Source organism: Sprattus sprattus, assembly GCF_963457725.1.
Source record: "Sprattus sprattus genome assembly, chromosome: 3".
Lineage (NCBI taxonomy): Eukaryota > Metazoa > Chordata > Actinopteri > Clupeiformes > Clupeidae > Sprattus > Sprattus sprattus.
Window position 1 is genome coordinate 39,668,487 of NC_137922.1, and position 16,018 is coordinate 39,684,504.

At 39.5% G+C, this 16,018-nt stretch overlaps 2 protein-coding genes across 2 annotated transcripts; both read right to left on the reverse strand.

Moving 5' to 3' along the window:
- Positions 1–652: 652 nt before the first annotated feature.
- Positions 653–3,063, reverse strand: aqp8a.1 (aquaporin 8a, tandem duplicate 1; the record flags this gene model as incomplete). Its single annotated transcript, XM_080834184.1, has 5 exons — positions 653–695; positions 886–1,020; positions 1,331–1,545; positions 2,114–2,240; positions 2,801–3,063. The coding sequence occupies 5 exons, from the start codon at positions 3,061–3,063 to the stop codon at positions 653–655; spliced, it is 783 nt and encodes a 260-aa protein (XP_080690310.1).
- A 1,325-nt stretch (positions 3,064–4,388) lies between these two features.
- lcmt1 (leucine carboxyl methyltransferase 1) lies at positions 4,389–15,758 on the reverse strand. Its single transcript, XM_080833908.1, has 11 exons — positions 15,325–15,758; positions 14,909–15,000; positions 14,459–14,580; positions 14,165–14,241; positions 13,402–13,463; positions 13,201–13,303; positions 6,735–6,855; positions 6,401–6,502; positions 5,532–5,623; positions 5,273–5,370; positions 4,389–5,042 (listed from the first exon to the last, which is right to left on the reverse strand). Exons 1-11 carry the CDS (start codon positions 15,408–15,410, stop codon positions 5,020–5,022), a joined length of 978 nt encoding a protein of 325 aa, XP_080690034.1. The 5' UTR covers positions 15,411–15,758; the 3' UTR covers positions 4,389–5,019.
- Positions 15,759–16,018: the final 260 nt, after the last annotated feature.

Here is a 16,018-nt window from a genome sequence, read left to right on the forward strand (position 1 = left end):
AAAAAAGTGGGGTTATTGGAGTACACTTTCCATCAGCAGTTAGTCTGAGACACCACTTGTCATGGTAGTTTGCCATCTCTCCATTAATCATTAATTCATCAACAATTTACTTGCACATGCTCCTACCCACACAAGCACACACTAACATGTTTGATGATCTTATTTTAATTAGTTTAATTCTAATTCTAATTAGTGCTTAGAATATGACTTATCTGTGATAGAGCAGAGAGGTTGCATCTTTCTCTGGCTATGTGTTGTGATTCCATGACCATTGCAAATTGACCTTCATATGAGGTCACAGAGGTTGTTTTCTGTCAAGGATGACATGATTTATCCCATGATCTTTTTTTCACATTCAAATATTTATTTTCAGTATCTTATTTATTTAAGTGTACAATCAATTCGATTACATTTAAAGTTACTTTCCAAACTAAACTCAACACTGATAATTACAACCATAAACATGTTGGCTTACCAAGCCAATGCTTTACATTGTACTTATCCACTTACACCATCAAGACAGTATGCATTAATATAAGCTATCATTCCTTGGACTCTTGTATAAAAACTGAAATATAAATGTAATGAAATAATATAATACAATATTTTTAAATAAACATTTGAGATAGTGGTCCATCCAGGTTCGATTAGATTATTTTAGAATGACACGTCTCTTCTGGTCACCCATCAGCAATCTAAGAGGGAGCAAAACGGTCAAATGTGAACAAAAGAAAATATTTGCCAACAAACTCTACCTCGGTATATTTTATTTAATGTATTTAACATACCTATGCTGTATTTTATTTTTGGTAGTAATTGTAACCATTTTTTGTGACTTGCGATTAATATGGCATAAAACAAATACATAGGTCTAGCCTATCCTACCTCACAAAAGTCACAGTCAAAAGAGCCCCAGCCAGCGGTCCAACCCAGTAAATCCAGTGATAGGTCCAATAGTTCGCTGCTACAGCTGGGCCGAAAGCTCTGGCTGGATTCATACAAGCTCCAGAAACGGCTCCCCTGAAGAAACATAAAGGGCAATTTTATAATAAACTACAATTGCTAAACTAATAATCAAATCAAATAGACTACAGCTGGAGAAAAAGGTTGTAAGCCTGCGGCTATTGACTAATTTGTGTTGCACTAGTTAGTTAGCACATAACCCAAGTATGAAAACAACGTGACCGATGTCCTGGGAACGAAAACGTTTTGTAGTGTAGTATAAAGTCTAAGAGTCAAACAAGGACACCATGGTCTGAGTTCAGAAGTGAGTTGGGAGATTTCCAATCTGACGCTCTAGCGCCCCCTTGAGGACTTGGCTATGATTTACCCAGCGAGGATGTTGGCTGTCACCGTAAGGCCAATGCAGAAAGGAGCGAAGTGGCTTCGGGTCTTCTCGTTGATAGCGCTCATGCAGACCACCAATGTCAGGATTAAAGTCATTAACATCTCAGCGACCGTTGCAGCCCCAATGCCCGTGTTGGTCTGAACAGCATTAAAAGCGGCTCCAGCGGCAGACTGAAAAGTCTCGTCAGGGAAGACTAACTGGATGCAGAGAACATGTAGGCATCTTATTACTCATGGCACATATTGTTTTTTTTTCTTGAAAAATAATATTAGAAGTTGAGGTTATAGAGAAGGATGTGGATTAACAGTAGAACTGTTAAAAGCAGGTTTCATTACAGGTGCACCACACCATATGGCTGATAATACAATAGTAAACAGGCCTGCTAACGTTGAAAAGTGTATCTTGTTAAAGGTATATCCACATTACTAGAGACAGCTATTTTAATTCCAAACTTCCCAATTTTGGCTCTACAATAAAAAAAAGACTAATATATGCCTACATATCCGTATCAAAACATAAAAAGAGCCTGATAGCCTGCTGTTAGTTGTTGATAGTTGTGTCCAAAACACTGCAGTTATGTCCAAAACAAAGTAATTCAATGTTATGAAGAAATAAGGTCTTACCAAATATAAAACCCAAATCTATCATCCTCTGTTGCTACATGCTACATTTTCATATGGTTAAGAGTAGCAGCATGGTGGTGTAACACCGATGCAGGCACCTCTGAAAATGAATGTTGAAGCCAAAAATAACCATTTTGTTTACCTTTGTTAAACCAGCTCCAATCATCCCTCCACATATCTGGGCGATAATGTAAGGTGCCAGCAGGATCAACTCCATTCCCCCCACCAGGTAGACGCTCAGGGACACAGCTGGGTTAAAGTGCCCACCACTACAGAATCACATCCATTAGGGAGATGAGCAGCTGTTATTGGACTTTAGATCACATAATGTCAGAGCCTGTACACTTAGATTTAAATTTAAAGCCTTTACTGTCATTGTATTTGCATACAATGACATTTGGAGGGCTGCTCCTGTTGGTGTCAGGAGGGACAACATGTAAAAACACAACAATACAATAAACTAAAAAGGATTTGGAGTACAATAAAGTGATAAAGGGTATTTTCCTGACAGGGAAGGCACAGTTCTTGTGGTAAATCACATTAAGAATGGACATTTGTAACTGAATGAATGACACAAATCAGGGAATCAGCCTGTAGCAAATGATCTTTAGTCATGTCAACACCTGATGATTAAGGATTCTAGCACATTGGACAGAATTGCTTAAAAAAACTACGTCTCTTCAGTATGAACAAGCAAAACACTCAATGAGAAAGCAGTGGGTTACTTGCATTAATTTAGTACTTGATCTGTATAGTATTTATATTCTACCAAAGGTTTATGAGTTACCTGATATCACATAAAGTTATTGGAATATAAAGTTAATCTTACCTAATCTCCCCAAAGATAGCAATGGCAATGGCAAGTGCCAGTCCATGTGCAAGTGCAGGCTGGACACTGCCGCTGATGCCAACATTCCCAACGACAGAGGAGCACCCCGCAAAGATAAAGAGAGCTGAGCCCAGCAGCTCAGCCAGACAGGGCTGGACGTAGTGCTCAAATATGCTTACAATATTATTCTTCCCTCTATTTGTGTCCTTAGCTTCTGCGTTGGACATGTCAAATATCTCCGTCTTAGACTCGGTCACAGACATGTTGTCCTGGTGTGAGGGCTGCTGGGTTTGTGTACAAGTGTCAAACTGAGGCAGATACCTGGGGGCCAGCACTGATAAAGTTGCACCAGAGGGGGGAGGGCAGCTCTGGGTGAAGCATGGCTGGAGTTTAGCCCGCCTATTGCCCTCAGCCCAGTTGGGTCTGTTTATCCTGGGAAAGCAGGAGTGCTCTCTTCCCAAACCTTTATCCACTGTTATTAATCAAGATAGCAATCAGTGATGCTGATGGTGTAGTGGAACAAGTGAGATGAGTGAATAGTGATACTTTATTGTCTTATCCTTATAACTGATAGCATTTATATTGCATTATGGATGTACGATTGCAGTATTACAGCCAACAAGTATTTATGCCCCACCATTAACACCCTTATGTAAACTACAGCAGTAAAAATTAGCTATATCAAAACACTAAATTCAATATTAAATGGCAAACATAAGTGAGGTCAGACTTTACCATATAGTACTTTACTACTGCATCATGTACCAGGAACACAGTACTTAACATGGTTGTAAAACCTCTCAAATGTCTTTATGTTGTTTTTGTTCCATATTTCCGTTTTATTTTTGTCCTCTTCTGTTCTGTGTTGCTTTTTTATGTGCGTGCACTTTGTCCTCACTATACAGGTCACCAGCGTAGTGAATTGATCCTGTGCCATTACATTCCAGAGCTCTGCTCTGTTATTTGGTTAATGCACACAGACTGTCATACCGTATGCCAGTGATCAATTTACTGGCCTGAATTTGACTCTGACAGCAGTCTCAACACTCAATACATGACCGAAAGGAAATCCAAACAGACACACACTTCGACATGCTAACAGATGAAGCCGAAATTGTAAAAAAAAAAAAAGATTTTAAAAGTGCTGGATATTAGTATTGTAGTTTTCAGTGGTCTTCAGTGAAACTCTAAGTGAGCCCTTTGCCATCATCTATTGCTTAAAGAACCTGCCATTCATATTATTACCATTAGCAATCACTTATTTTCCTTATGATTCCTTAAGTTCCAGAACTGAAGTTTTGCAGTTTTATGTAATCATGTAAGAGTATGCATGGCTAACACACATGTGTATAGCCCTCTGGGGGAGCTAAAGGAGTGACTTCATAATTGTTCACATAGGATAACCCAGGCAACGAAATGTAAATAAATCCCTCTTTAGGGATATGGTCCATTCATTTATGTCTGTGTTGGCATAGCTCATGGAATGCTGAAAACAAATTACCTCCATATCACCCAATGTAGATACCTACATTACTACGGAGTATACAAGCAAAACTGAAGTTTGCTAATAATATCATTATAGGATTATTCATGTTTTTAAAGACAGCATACCTTTAAAATACTATATTGGGACCGTGAGGGGAGATATCAGTAATTCCAGCCATGCTTCAGTCAATACTTTAATTAGCAATGGTAGTTATTCATATATTGAACTGTATCCACAGAATAGCAATTCCATGCAATACAATAAAATTGGAACATTCGACAATCAAATTATAACACTGGATGTCTGAAAAAACATACTGTTTTCTTGATAACCCAAACACTAGAAATAAATAGCAACATAATAAGAACACTTTCATGTGCCTGAAACTGTCTCTAAATGAACTAGTAATGGATCTGAATGTTCCAGTAGTATAAATACTATGTAGTTGACTTCAGTGCGATGACTGCTTTGATCTGAGATATGGTTGGATCCAATCTCATTCAACGTGAAAACCACACGAAAAATCCATGGGTGTGGAAAGCGAAAGGCGACGTCAAGAACAGAGAAGACAGAGGAAAAAAAAACACTAAACTGCTGACAGTGGTGGTTTCCATTTTTTAGTGTCGCTGTTGAGAGGAAACCTATTGTTCAGACGACTTCCCTCTTCCTCTCCTCCAGCGCGCGTTGAGAATGGCACTTTGAGACATCTTCACAGCTGTTCGGCCCGCGGTCATCAGAAGGCGACCTGGGAGAGTCCTGCAGGAGAAAGGGAAGAGTTACGCTGCATGAATGACCTGCAGTAAAAACGCAGACGGCTACGCTGCCACGCAATCAGAACAATGGATACAATTCTGTTCAGACTGTTAGCTGGCGTCACTGGGGAGTGCTTGATAGCGTACTTAACACACATTTTCCACCCTAGCCAGGCGGTAATTACATAAAGTAGTGCAGGCTGCCAGCATTCTGTCATTTTGACTGGACCTCACCTAGCCTGAGCTTGTCCTTGGAGGCCCAGCAGATGCTGTAGTGTTGCAGGAGCTGCTGGAGAAGTTCCTTTTCGTCCAAAAACTCCAAATGTTCCATTCTACAAATTGAAAGCATAAGAACACAATTGCTGGGTCACCACAGAACAAAGCAATCGAGCAAAGCTCTCTGAAAGAATATGTTAAAATGTGAAGAGCTATGACAAAGTATTTATCCATTGGTTGGTCTTTTGATCAGTACTCTCTGATATGTATGCTGTACCTGGCTATGTCAACTTGTGGCAAAATACTGTAGATCGTCATCATGTCTAGAGCTTCGGCATTCTCCCATCCATTTGAAAGAAAGCGCTCCTTCTGCAAAAGTTCACATTCACGCCAAATACCAATGGACTATTTAGAAAGCCCCAACAAACAAAAAGCACTAGTGATCACATTCACCAGTCATCTATTATTTCAAAAACTCAGAACAAAAAAAAATGTATTCCAACTCTTGGACAGATTTGATATGGAAGAATTTACAGTTCAGTTCAGTTCATGTCAGAATGTCCCCCCCCCCCCCCCAACCCTGGAGCCTTGAGAGAAACCCTGAGATTTAGCACAGGTGCTGCAAATACAGAGCTAGGCTCTAATCTGCTCTCTAACACCAACAAAGTCACCCGAAACTCGTCCTCAAAAACAGTGAACTTCAATGTTGTGTGCAAAATATAGTAATTTTAAAGTGTAACTGGACACAAGAAATGCTAGCGGTTGTGGAAGATGGAAATTGCAATCAAAACCCACAGTGTAGTTTCAGTGTAGTCACAGTGCATGTGCAGTTTAACGGCTCAGGAACAGTTTCTCTCTTCACAGTGAGTGGCTAAAGTAAATCCAATGATAGTTTACATATCTACACCGAGAAACTTGACATCTGCCACTAGTGGCCAAACACTGTGCATTTTGCTGTCGATTATAATGTTTTTTGGCACGTTGGCAAAACATAACATGTGTTGAAAAGGTTCAAAAAGTTCAAAGCATACTGTAAACCTTTAAATGCAAATTGAAAGTACATTGGATGATATTGTAATGCAAAACATGGGAAAGAATTGGACAGTATACTCTGTCGCTGTGGTTTTGACCAGGTGGGTATCTTACCTGTGTCTCCAGTGACTGGCACACCTGAACTCCTGCCAGAGTGCACTGGCGCCTCTTCAGATTCTCCACCATCACCTGGCCAAAGCGGTCAGCCATGTTCACCTGCACAGAGCTATGAGGTTAGCATCACATCAACCACACGGTACATTTGTTATGTAGCATGGTCCAGATTTTCCAGATTACAATATTCCAGAATATATTAATAGCACAAAAAGACACATTTTGCTCTGCACAAAAATACCCTTTGCTGTGGGCCCTTTCTTTAGCAAGACAAGTTTGATCTTTAACAAGTTTTGAAATATAATCTATCACTGGAAAGGAGGAATGCGCAGACCTGTTCGTAGTTGATGAACATGGCCGTGTGGAACGTGTCTGACACCCAGTTCACCAGCTTGGACGACTGCTCTGGTGTCATGTACACCAGCACACACTCTGACAAGAACACTGTAGGTAATCTGCAGGTGACAGATGAAGTAGTGTAGATGGGTATCTTTATCTTCACAAGGTCATATCAAATGTATAAACCATGAAGTTGAGAAAACTGTAACATGCAACAGAATCTGTGACAAACAAGTTTTACCTTTAACTGAGTAACTACTGAACACATAGTTACAGTGCCCTCCACAAATATTGGCACCCCTAGTGAATATGAGCTAAACAGGCTATACAAAAATATGTCTTTGCTGTTAATCCTCTTGGTTTTTCACTCAAAATATTCACAAAAATCTTACCTTTTCATTGAAGTAAAATTATTGAAAGAAAAAAAAAACTGTTGACATTAAATAAATATTTTCCCCCAAAACATGTGTGCCACAATTATTGGCACCCCTAGAAACATCTTTAATTAAAATCTAACTGAAGTATATTTCCAGTCATATTTTACATTTTTAAGTTCACCTGTTTGATAAGGAACTCTTATGAGATCAACCATGACTCCACTGGTTCCACTGGTGTACAAATATGAGGTGACACAGGCCAAATTCCATTAGTCATTCATCACTGTGGGAAAGACCCAAATAACACAGTGACGATGGGCGACGAAAAGTTGTTGAGCTGCACAAATCAAGAAATGGACACAAGAAAATCTCTAAACAGTTGAAAATACCCATTTCCACTATCATGGAAATAATTAAGAAGTTTAAAGCGACAGGAGATGTTAAGAATCGTAGAGGTTAGTTGAGTCTTGGGGTCAGAAAGTCTCCAAAACTACCATCAGACCCCACCTACATCACCACAAGTTGTTTTGGAGGGTTGCAAGAAAAAAGCCTCTGCTGTCAATCAACAACAAACTAAAGCGCCTACAGTTTGCCAAATGTAAGTCAGACTTTCAATGGGACCGAGTTATATGGTCAGATGAAACCAAAATAAAGCTTTTTGGCAACAAACATCAAAGGTGGGTTTAGCGTAAAAGTTTTGCCATGGCCATCACAGTCCCATGACCTTAACCCCATAGAAAATCTGTGGGATGAGCTGTAGCCAAGTCTACAAACGTTGACCTCAGATTCTGGATCTGAAGAGATACTGCATGTAGGAATGGTCTCAGATCCCGTGCCATGTGTTCACTAACCTCATCACGCATTATAGGAGAAGACACAGAGCTATTATCTTGGCAAATGGAGGCTGCACAAAACATTACATTAAGGGGTGCCAATAATTGTGGCACACATGTTTTGGTGAAAAATATTTATTTAATGTCAATGTTTTTTTTTCTTTTAATAATTTTACTTCAATGAAAAGGTAGGATGTTTGTGAATATTTTGAGTGAAAAACCAAGAGGATTACCAGCAAAGACATATTTTTTTTATATATTTTTTTATAGCCTGTTAAGCTCATATTCACTAGGGGTGCCAATATTTGTGGAGGGCACTGTATGTGTTGTTTGCCTAATCAGATGCTGCATAAATAGACAGCCGCGGAAAAAATTAAGAGACCACTTCAAAATGATCAGTTTCTCTGGTTTTACTATTTATTGGTATGTGTTAAAGTAAAATGTACATTTTTGTTTTGTTCTATAACCTACTGGCAACATTCCTACCAAATTTCAAATACAAATATTGTCGTTTAGAGGTTTGTAAAAGACCATAAGGATTGAACCAAAGCGGACTGGAGGATCTTCTAAGTTCGTCTTCTCTGATGAGTCCAATTTTCAGCTTTGCCCAACACATGGTCGTCTGATGGTTAGACGGAGACCTGGAGAGGCCTACAAGCCACAGAGTCTTGCACCTACTGTGAAATTGGACTCATCAGAGAAGACGAACTTAGAAGACCCTCCAGTCCGCTTTGGTTCAATCCTTATGGTCTTTTACAAACCTCAGCCAGGCAAAGTACAATGTTGTCCCGGAAGAAAAACTTGCTTCCTTTTGCTCTGACAATGTTCCCCAACTCTGAGAAGTGTTTTTTCCAGCAGGGCAATGCTCCATGCCACACAGCCAGGCCAGTAAAGGTGTGGATGGAGTACCACCAGATCAGGACCCTGTCATGGCCAGCCCAATTTCGAGACCTGAATCCCATAAAAACCTCTGAAATGTGATCAAGAGGAAGATGGATGGTCACAAGCCATGAAAAGAAGCCGAGCTGCTTGAATTCTTGCGCCAGGAGTAGCATAAAGTCACCCAACGGCAATGTGAAAGACTGGTGGAGAGCATGCCAAGACACATGAAAGTTGTGATTTTAAATCAAGGTTATTCCACCAAATATTGATTTTTGAACTCTTCCTAAGTTAAAGCATTAGTATTGTGTAGTTTAAAAATGAATATGAGCTTGTTTTCTTTGCATTATTCGAGATCTGAAGACACTGCATATTTTTTGCTATTTTGACCAATTGTCATTTTTCTGCAAATAAATGATCTAAATGACAATATTTTTATTTGAAATTTGGTAGGAATGTTGCCAGTAGGTTATAGAATAAAACTAAAATGTACATTTTACTTTAACACATACCAATAAATAGTAAAACCAGAGAAACTGATAATTTTGAAGTGGTCTCTTAATTTTTTCCGCGGCTGTAGACTATGCTGACTAGCTCATTTGTGGCTACAGGAAATACAAATCAAACGTAAATGTGCTTAAAACAGTGCGTGTTTTTAAAATAGTCAGATCGCATCAGTAGTTATATAACCGAAATGCTGCCCCGATGTTATGCAATCTGATGTATACTAGAAATAAAAAGGGCTTAATCATCTACATCTACTACCCTCTGTGACAGGATGCTACACGCCTGATTATGGCTTTAAGATAACATCTTACGATGAAAGCTCAAGCAGCACAAAGCTCTGTTTGCTAAAAACATCTCCCCCTGACTAGGCATGGTAAGGTACTGGACATGGGTACAACATGCAAAGGTAAATCCCCGGCTACCAGAAAGAAGGCTCGGGAAGCGGGCTGGATCTCACAGGAAGCGTCTAAATGTACGCCTTGCAAGGCTAAGCAGGCACAAGCCCCCTTCCTAGTCTCATCAGGGCATATGAAAGGCAATGTCTGACGCAGAAAGGGCTACTTCACAGCATTCCCAGGTGATTCATTGTCGTCAGTGGGAACTGATCATGAAACAATAAGCCATATCATAAACATCACTCGCGCGCGCAGTGCCTGCCAAGCATGCTATCCGCAACACATCCTGCATTCTTAATGTAGGTACCTTGGTTATTCTAGAGATTAACAGACTATCCACCAAAGCAACTGGACCAAAGCTACTGTAGGAGCAATGTTTAACTAAACACTATAATGTATAGATAGAGGCTATTTCATTTAAGCTATCAAACGCACTTATAAGACATTCACAGTTTTTCTATTCAAGCACTGGACATTCTTACATATTACTTGACGATAAAAAATCTCAATCCAACACAAAATCCTATTCTTTCTATACACTGTTACATTTATTCCTTTGTTTTCACAGTAATAAATGAACTAACAATGATGACACCATTCTGAGTGCACCATAATACTGCTGCCCACAGTTCCCAATTTCCTAATATTCCAAACAAGTTGCACTGCTGTGCTGTACAGATTACCCAAGGAGAGTCACAATTATTCTAAAATACTTTTTCATTTCTGTGCAACAACAATCTCATAACCCACCTTTGAAAAGGTTCATGATTTACTACTACGGTTGATGCAAAAAGTTAACTGGCACTTATATAATAAATCCTAATAACATGTCTTGGTACACTTAGCTGCAACATTCAGCTTAACAGCTGAAGAGACACACATGGATTCAACTCCACAGCTATTGGGAGGAAGAATGGTCTTAACAGGACACATCTCAACAGAATGCCTTGTAGAATAAACTGGCTTGTCGTCTTTTCCTACCTGATCATGATGAAAGGTGGCTTTAGACACACAAATGGGCATTACCAGCTATTGTTTTTAGTCATCACTGGGAATGAACCATGGTACTCAGCAAAACCATGTAATGAAACCCGACACAGGGATAGAATTGTCACTCTGTCTGCCAAAGTCAATATCCATATCATGCCAATCTGCTGGAAAAAAATTAAGAGGTGGACACGCAAAAGATGATTTTTGCACGCAAGCTTTTCCAAATAAGAGGCCAATGCTGGTAAATGATGAAAAAAAAACAACAAAAGAGGAAATGAAAGGGGTGTGGAGGTGTCCTTTAATGTCATTAAAATATTCTCCAGCCAACTACTATTGTGATTTAGCCTTCTGTGTTAGTAAGGTTTTTTTCGTAGGACCTGAAAGGCCAAACTGTTTTCAAGGTTTACAATATTCAAGCTTGAATTAAACAAATCCATCAATCAACTATAACAGACCTAAAGCAAAAAATACTGTCACGACCCTGACGGGTCTAAGCCCCACCCCAATGTATTTGCATGGCTGTCTGTCTCTGTCTTTACAGCAGGTAATTGGAAGCAGGTGTACAGCAGGAAATTGGACACAGGTGGATCTTGGATTGGCTGGGTTACTAAAGCCCTGATCAGTCTGAAGTCGAGAGAGCGTTGGATTGGAGCTGTGGATGGGTTGTTGGATTGTGGTTATTTGGATAGATTGGAATTGGAATTGGAATTGGAATTGTCGTTGGGTTTTGGATTGTCGTTGGTGTTGTCGTTGGTTTTGGTTTATCGTTGTTGTTTGTTTATATTACCATTTACTGAATTCACATCACATCTTTTGTTTATCTTCATAACACTGACATTCACCACACGTTTGCTATAATTATTAGATACTATATACAGTGGGGAAAATAAGTATTTGAACCCCTTGCGATTTCACAAGTTTGGCCACTTGCAAAGAAATGTGTGATCTATAATTGTAATGGTAGGTGTATATTAACAGTGAGAAACAGAATATCAACAAAAAAATCCAGAAAAATGCATTTTATAACATTTATGACTTTATTTGCATTTGATGCAAAAAATAAGTATTTGAACCCCCAAAACTGACTGACAAAAATGACTTAGTACTTGGTGGAATAACCCTTATTGGCAAGCACAGACGTCAGACGTTTCTTGTAGTTGGTCACCAGGTTTACAAACATCTCAGGAGGGATTTTGGTCCACTCCTCTTTCCAGATCCTCTCCAAATCTTTAAGGTTGTGTTTTCAATGGGAGGGAATGAGGGAATGAGGTTCAAGCCCAATATTCCACGTTACATGGCCCCATCCATAGTCCCCTTGATGCGGTGGAGTCGTCCTGTACCCTTGGCAGAGAAACAGCCCCAAAGCATAATGTTTCCACCGCCATGCTTGATGGTGGGTATGATGTACCTTGGGGTCATATTCAGCATTCCCCCCCCTGTCAAACACGGCAAGTCGAGTTGATGCCAAATAGCTTGATTTTGGTATCATCTGACCACATTCTGTCTCCCAATCCTCCCTAGAATCATTCAAGTGTGCAATGATAAACTTCAGATGGCCCTGTACATGTGCTTCCTTGAGCAGGGGGACCTTGCGAGTGCTGCAGTACTTCAAAAAATGACGGCGTGGTGTGTTGCCAATGGTTTTCTTGGTGACTCTGGTCCCAGCTGCCTTGAGATCATTCACAAGCTCCCCCTGTGTAGTTCTGGGGTTATTCTGCACCTTCCGAATGATCACTGATTCCGCACGAGGGGATATCTTGCATGGAGCCCCAGACCTAGAGCGGGTGACAGTTGTTTGGTGTTGCTTCCATTTATGAATAATCGCACCAATAGTTATCTGCTTCTCACCAAGCTGCTTGCCGGTGGTTTTTTAGCCCATTCCAGCCTTGTGCAGGTCTACAATCTTATCTCTGACGTCCTTGGACAGCTCTTTGGTCTTGCCCATATGGTGGTGAGGTTGAAGGTGTGAAGTATGATTCTTTGGACAGGTTTCTTTTATACAGGTCATCAGTTGAGATCAGGTATACCTTGTTAGACCTAATGAGGACTAATCTGTGTGCTTTTTGGGCACATAACTGGCCATTGGGAGCCAGGATTATTGCTGTTTGCTTGGGGGTTCAAATACTTATTTTTTGCATCAAATGCAAATAAAGTCATAAATCTTATAAAATGCAGTTTTCTGGATTTTTTTGTTGATATTCTGTTTCTCACTGTTAAAATACACCTACCATTACAATTCTAGATCACACATTTCTTTGCAAGTGGCCAAACTTGCGAAGTCGGCAGGGGTTCAAATACTTATTTTCCCCACTGTATAACTGTAACCATTAATAAATACTTATAATATATTATCATAAATTCTGCGTGGTCTCCCCTTTATGTTTCGTGTATTGAGCTGTGCACGTCACAATACCAAAATAAGGTATCAAATGTATTTGCTTTGTGGTTCAAATTCTTAATAAAAAATATGATTAACTTACTCAGCATTCATCTGAAACTTCTTCAACTTGTCCTCTAGGTCTGGAAGGTCCCTTAAATCGGCGCCGATGATACAATATCGATCAGAGTCCAGGCAGTGGCCATCTACCAAAGCACAAGCACCAAAGGCTGTTTTGTGAAAGGCTCAATAATAACACATATAGGGCTTGCAATGCCAAGTTTGAACAGTTGAAGCCATTTACCAAACAGAAGAGAGTCAGTTGAGTGAGTCTCAATAAGTGGTTTGGATAAAGGCGGTTTTGTCCTGGGGGAAAATAGATCGATTCAATAGATGGAACCAGAAGCCAGGTAGAAGCCTTCTAACTGGGGAGGTTAGATGTTTTCACAGAAAATCAATAGCTAGTCGGTGAAATAGTAAATACAAAAATGTATATATTAATACATATACTATATCCTTACACAAGCTAGTTACATAAATCTAACATTCAGTCATGCTGAGATGAAAAACAATGCCTATGCAGGGAACATGGATGAAAATAGGCTGTTTAGAAAGGATATTTGTGATTAAATGTGTCCAAATAAAATAAAATCCTCATGAGGAAGAACTGTCAAAGGTTAACTATAAGGCTAAATAAAATATGATCTTTGATCATATAATTTTGAAGGAAAATATGATTACCACATTTCTTATACTACTTATTTAGTGGCAAACATGCTAAATGATTTGCTATGTTCATTTCTTATGAATTACACGTTACATTAGTTTGTAAATGCACGTGTTGCCCCCTACAGGCAAGAATTCCCTATGACATGCAATCAAGAAACTATCCAATCAATCTGGATGTGTAGTTTCCATACAGCACACTGCAATGACTGGGAACATGGCTGAAAATGGGCAGTTTATGTTCAGCAATGACTTAACATAAAGGCTGAATGAAGATTTTTTTTTTACAAACTGTTTAAGAAAATATGGCATACCAGTAATATTAAAGCTTAAATACTTACTTGATGTTGTGTATCTTCCTAGCTACAATCATTGGGAAATCAACTTCAAAATACTTTTTTGGCATCATGTTGATACCCTGGGCAAACAAACACACGCAAAGAACACAAATGTTACCAACAGTATCGGAATGGCCAGCAAAAACAAATAAAAACTAAACTACTACACTAAATCTTGTTTTTTTTATTGCCTCTAGCAGTATAACACAACTCTTGTGCTTTTGTTAGTTGATGACAGTATACCATTTCAAATCAGATTTTTCTTCACAAAATCTAAGAAAACTTTATGTTCAGTACCTTTAATCTCCAGAAGGTGGTGTCTAGCCCTGCTCCAAGATTCACTACCTGGCAGTTACACTCACACTTTCTGAGAAAAGCATCCAGCAGGTGGTTCATTCCGTGAACTCGGGCATAATAACCTGGGAAGACATATAATAATAGAGATTGGCAGAAACACTTAACTCTTTCCTCAAACCTTCTGTAAACCATCAGTACAGGAGCACAGCTGCGTAATGTGGCAGTATTACTAATAGACAGCTTATAGAAGCATAGTTGGATGGATAGTGCATAATTAAGTGAATGCTGTTGAAATTCTGCCCGAGCCATAAGAGGGGGAAAGGGAAAACTGCGACATTCATTACTTCATACATAAAGAAATTACTGAATGCATTTTTTTATGACCGGCTTAAGTCTTTTGCAACCTGGTGTAGACCACATGTATAAGACATAGCCATGACATTGACTTGCCTCGGTTGATCTCGGGAGCTTTTCGTTCACCTGTCTGCCTCACAAAATACTGGATATAAGGATCTGTCCAATAGCCTTTACTGGTTGCAAATCTGTAGGTCATAAATGCATACATGGAAATACGTTGTATCAAGAAAAACGTTTCACAAAAAAAGATTAAGACGGGTCGACATAATGTGTGCATGTGTCAATAATATGTGTCAATGCAAATATGAAGAATGCTATTGTGGAAACCTTCGTTTTTTTCCGATTCATTCGTTTTTCAAACGTGAATCTTTAACGTTTAGGGTCCTTTACTCTTACAGCACCTAACGCTGTGCTGTAAAGCAGCAACAGACAAGTAAGACATCTAGTTCGTGTAATGGGACATGTTCATTTGAGTGGCAAGTCACATTAATCTCGGGTGAGACTGCTACCTTTTGCACGTTGATGCGTCGTCGCAAGTTGCCCGAACTGCTTCATCTGCAGTATCGGAATCTGTGAAAGGCTGACGAGATGCCATGTGCTCGTGCGATTAAAGAAAGTCTTCAATAAATGTACAGTAAATGTTTACGTTTCAGAAGCTGGCTAACTGACTAGTTGCATAGCTATACTAGGCTTTATCTTTGTAATTCACTCTTTAGCTAACTGTACCCAGCAGTTTCCAATGGCTTTGATGGAATGCTAGCAATTTCCGGATGGCTAGCTACAACTCCAGAGCAAGGTGCAATATTTTATTCAGTGTATGATAGACGTTTACAAAAAAAAAAGGCAAGTATTCTCAGACACAACACAAACCGAAACTCTAATCAACCCTGCTACATACACAAGCTCAAGCTGCACATCACATGTACACATCCGCTTCCTGTGATTTCCCACAATGCAAAGCGCCTGGCCGTGTTCGTTAAGGCATAGAGAAAACACTTGCTAGATTAGCCATGTGTTTGGCGAAAGAGGCTTTAAATAACCCTAGCACAGGGGCATGCTTCTTATAACCATATACAGTGCGTAGACTACATCAGTAAGCTTTCCGAGACTTCGTTTGCAAACTCTTTACGACAATTACAACGCCATTCCACAAGGAAAACACTAGTAGTTAATAATGAGTTGGGTCAATGGTAACCTGCAGTC

Bases quoted from the DNA above. Each gene is read 5' to 3' on its own strand.
- lcmt1 (XM_080833908.1), bottom strand. From the start codon at position 15,410: ATGGCATCTCGTCAGCCTTTCACAGATTCCGATACTGCAGATGAAGCA. The intron at 14,581-14,908 runs GCAAGTCAATGT...ATGTCTTCCCAG, and splicing joins AGCTCCCGAGATCAACCGAG to GTTATTATGCCCGAGTTCAC. The intron at 13,464-14,164 runs GTAAGTATTTAA...ATTTTCCCCCAG, and splicing joins AGGAAGATACACAACATCAA to GACAAAACCGCCTTTATCCA.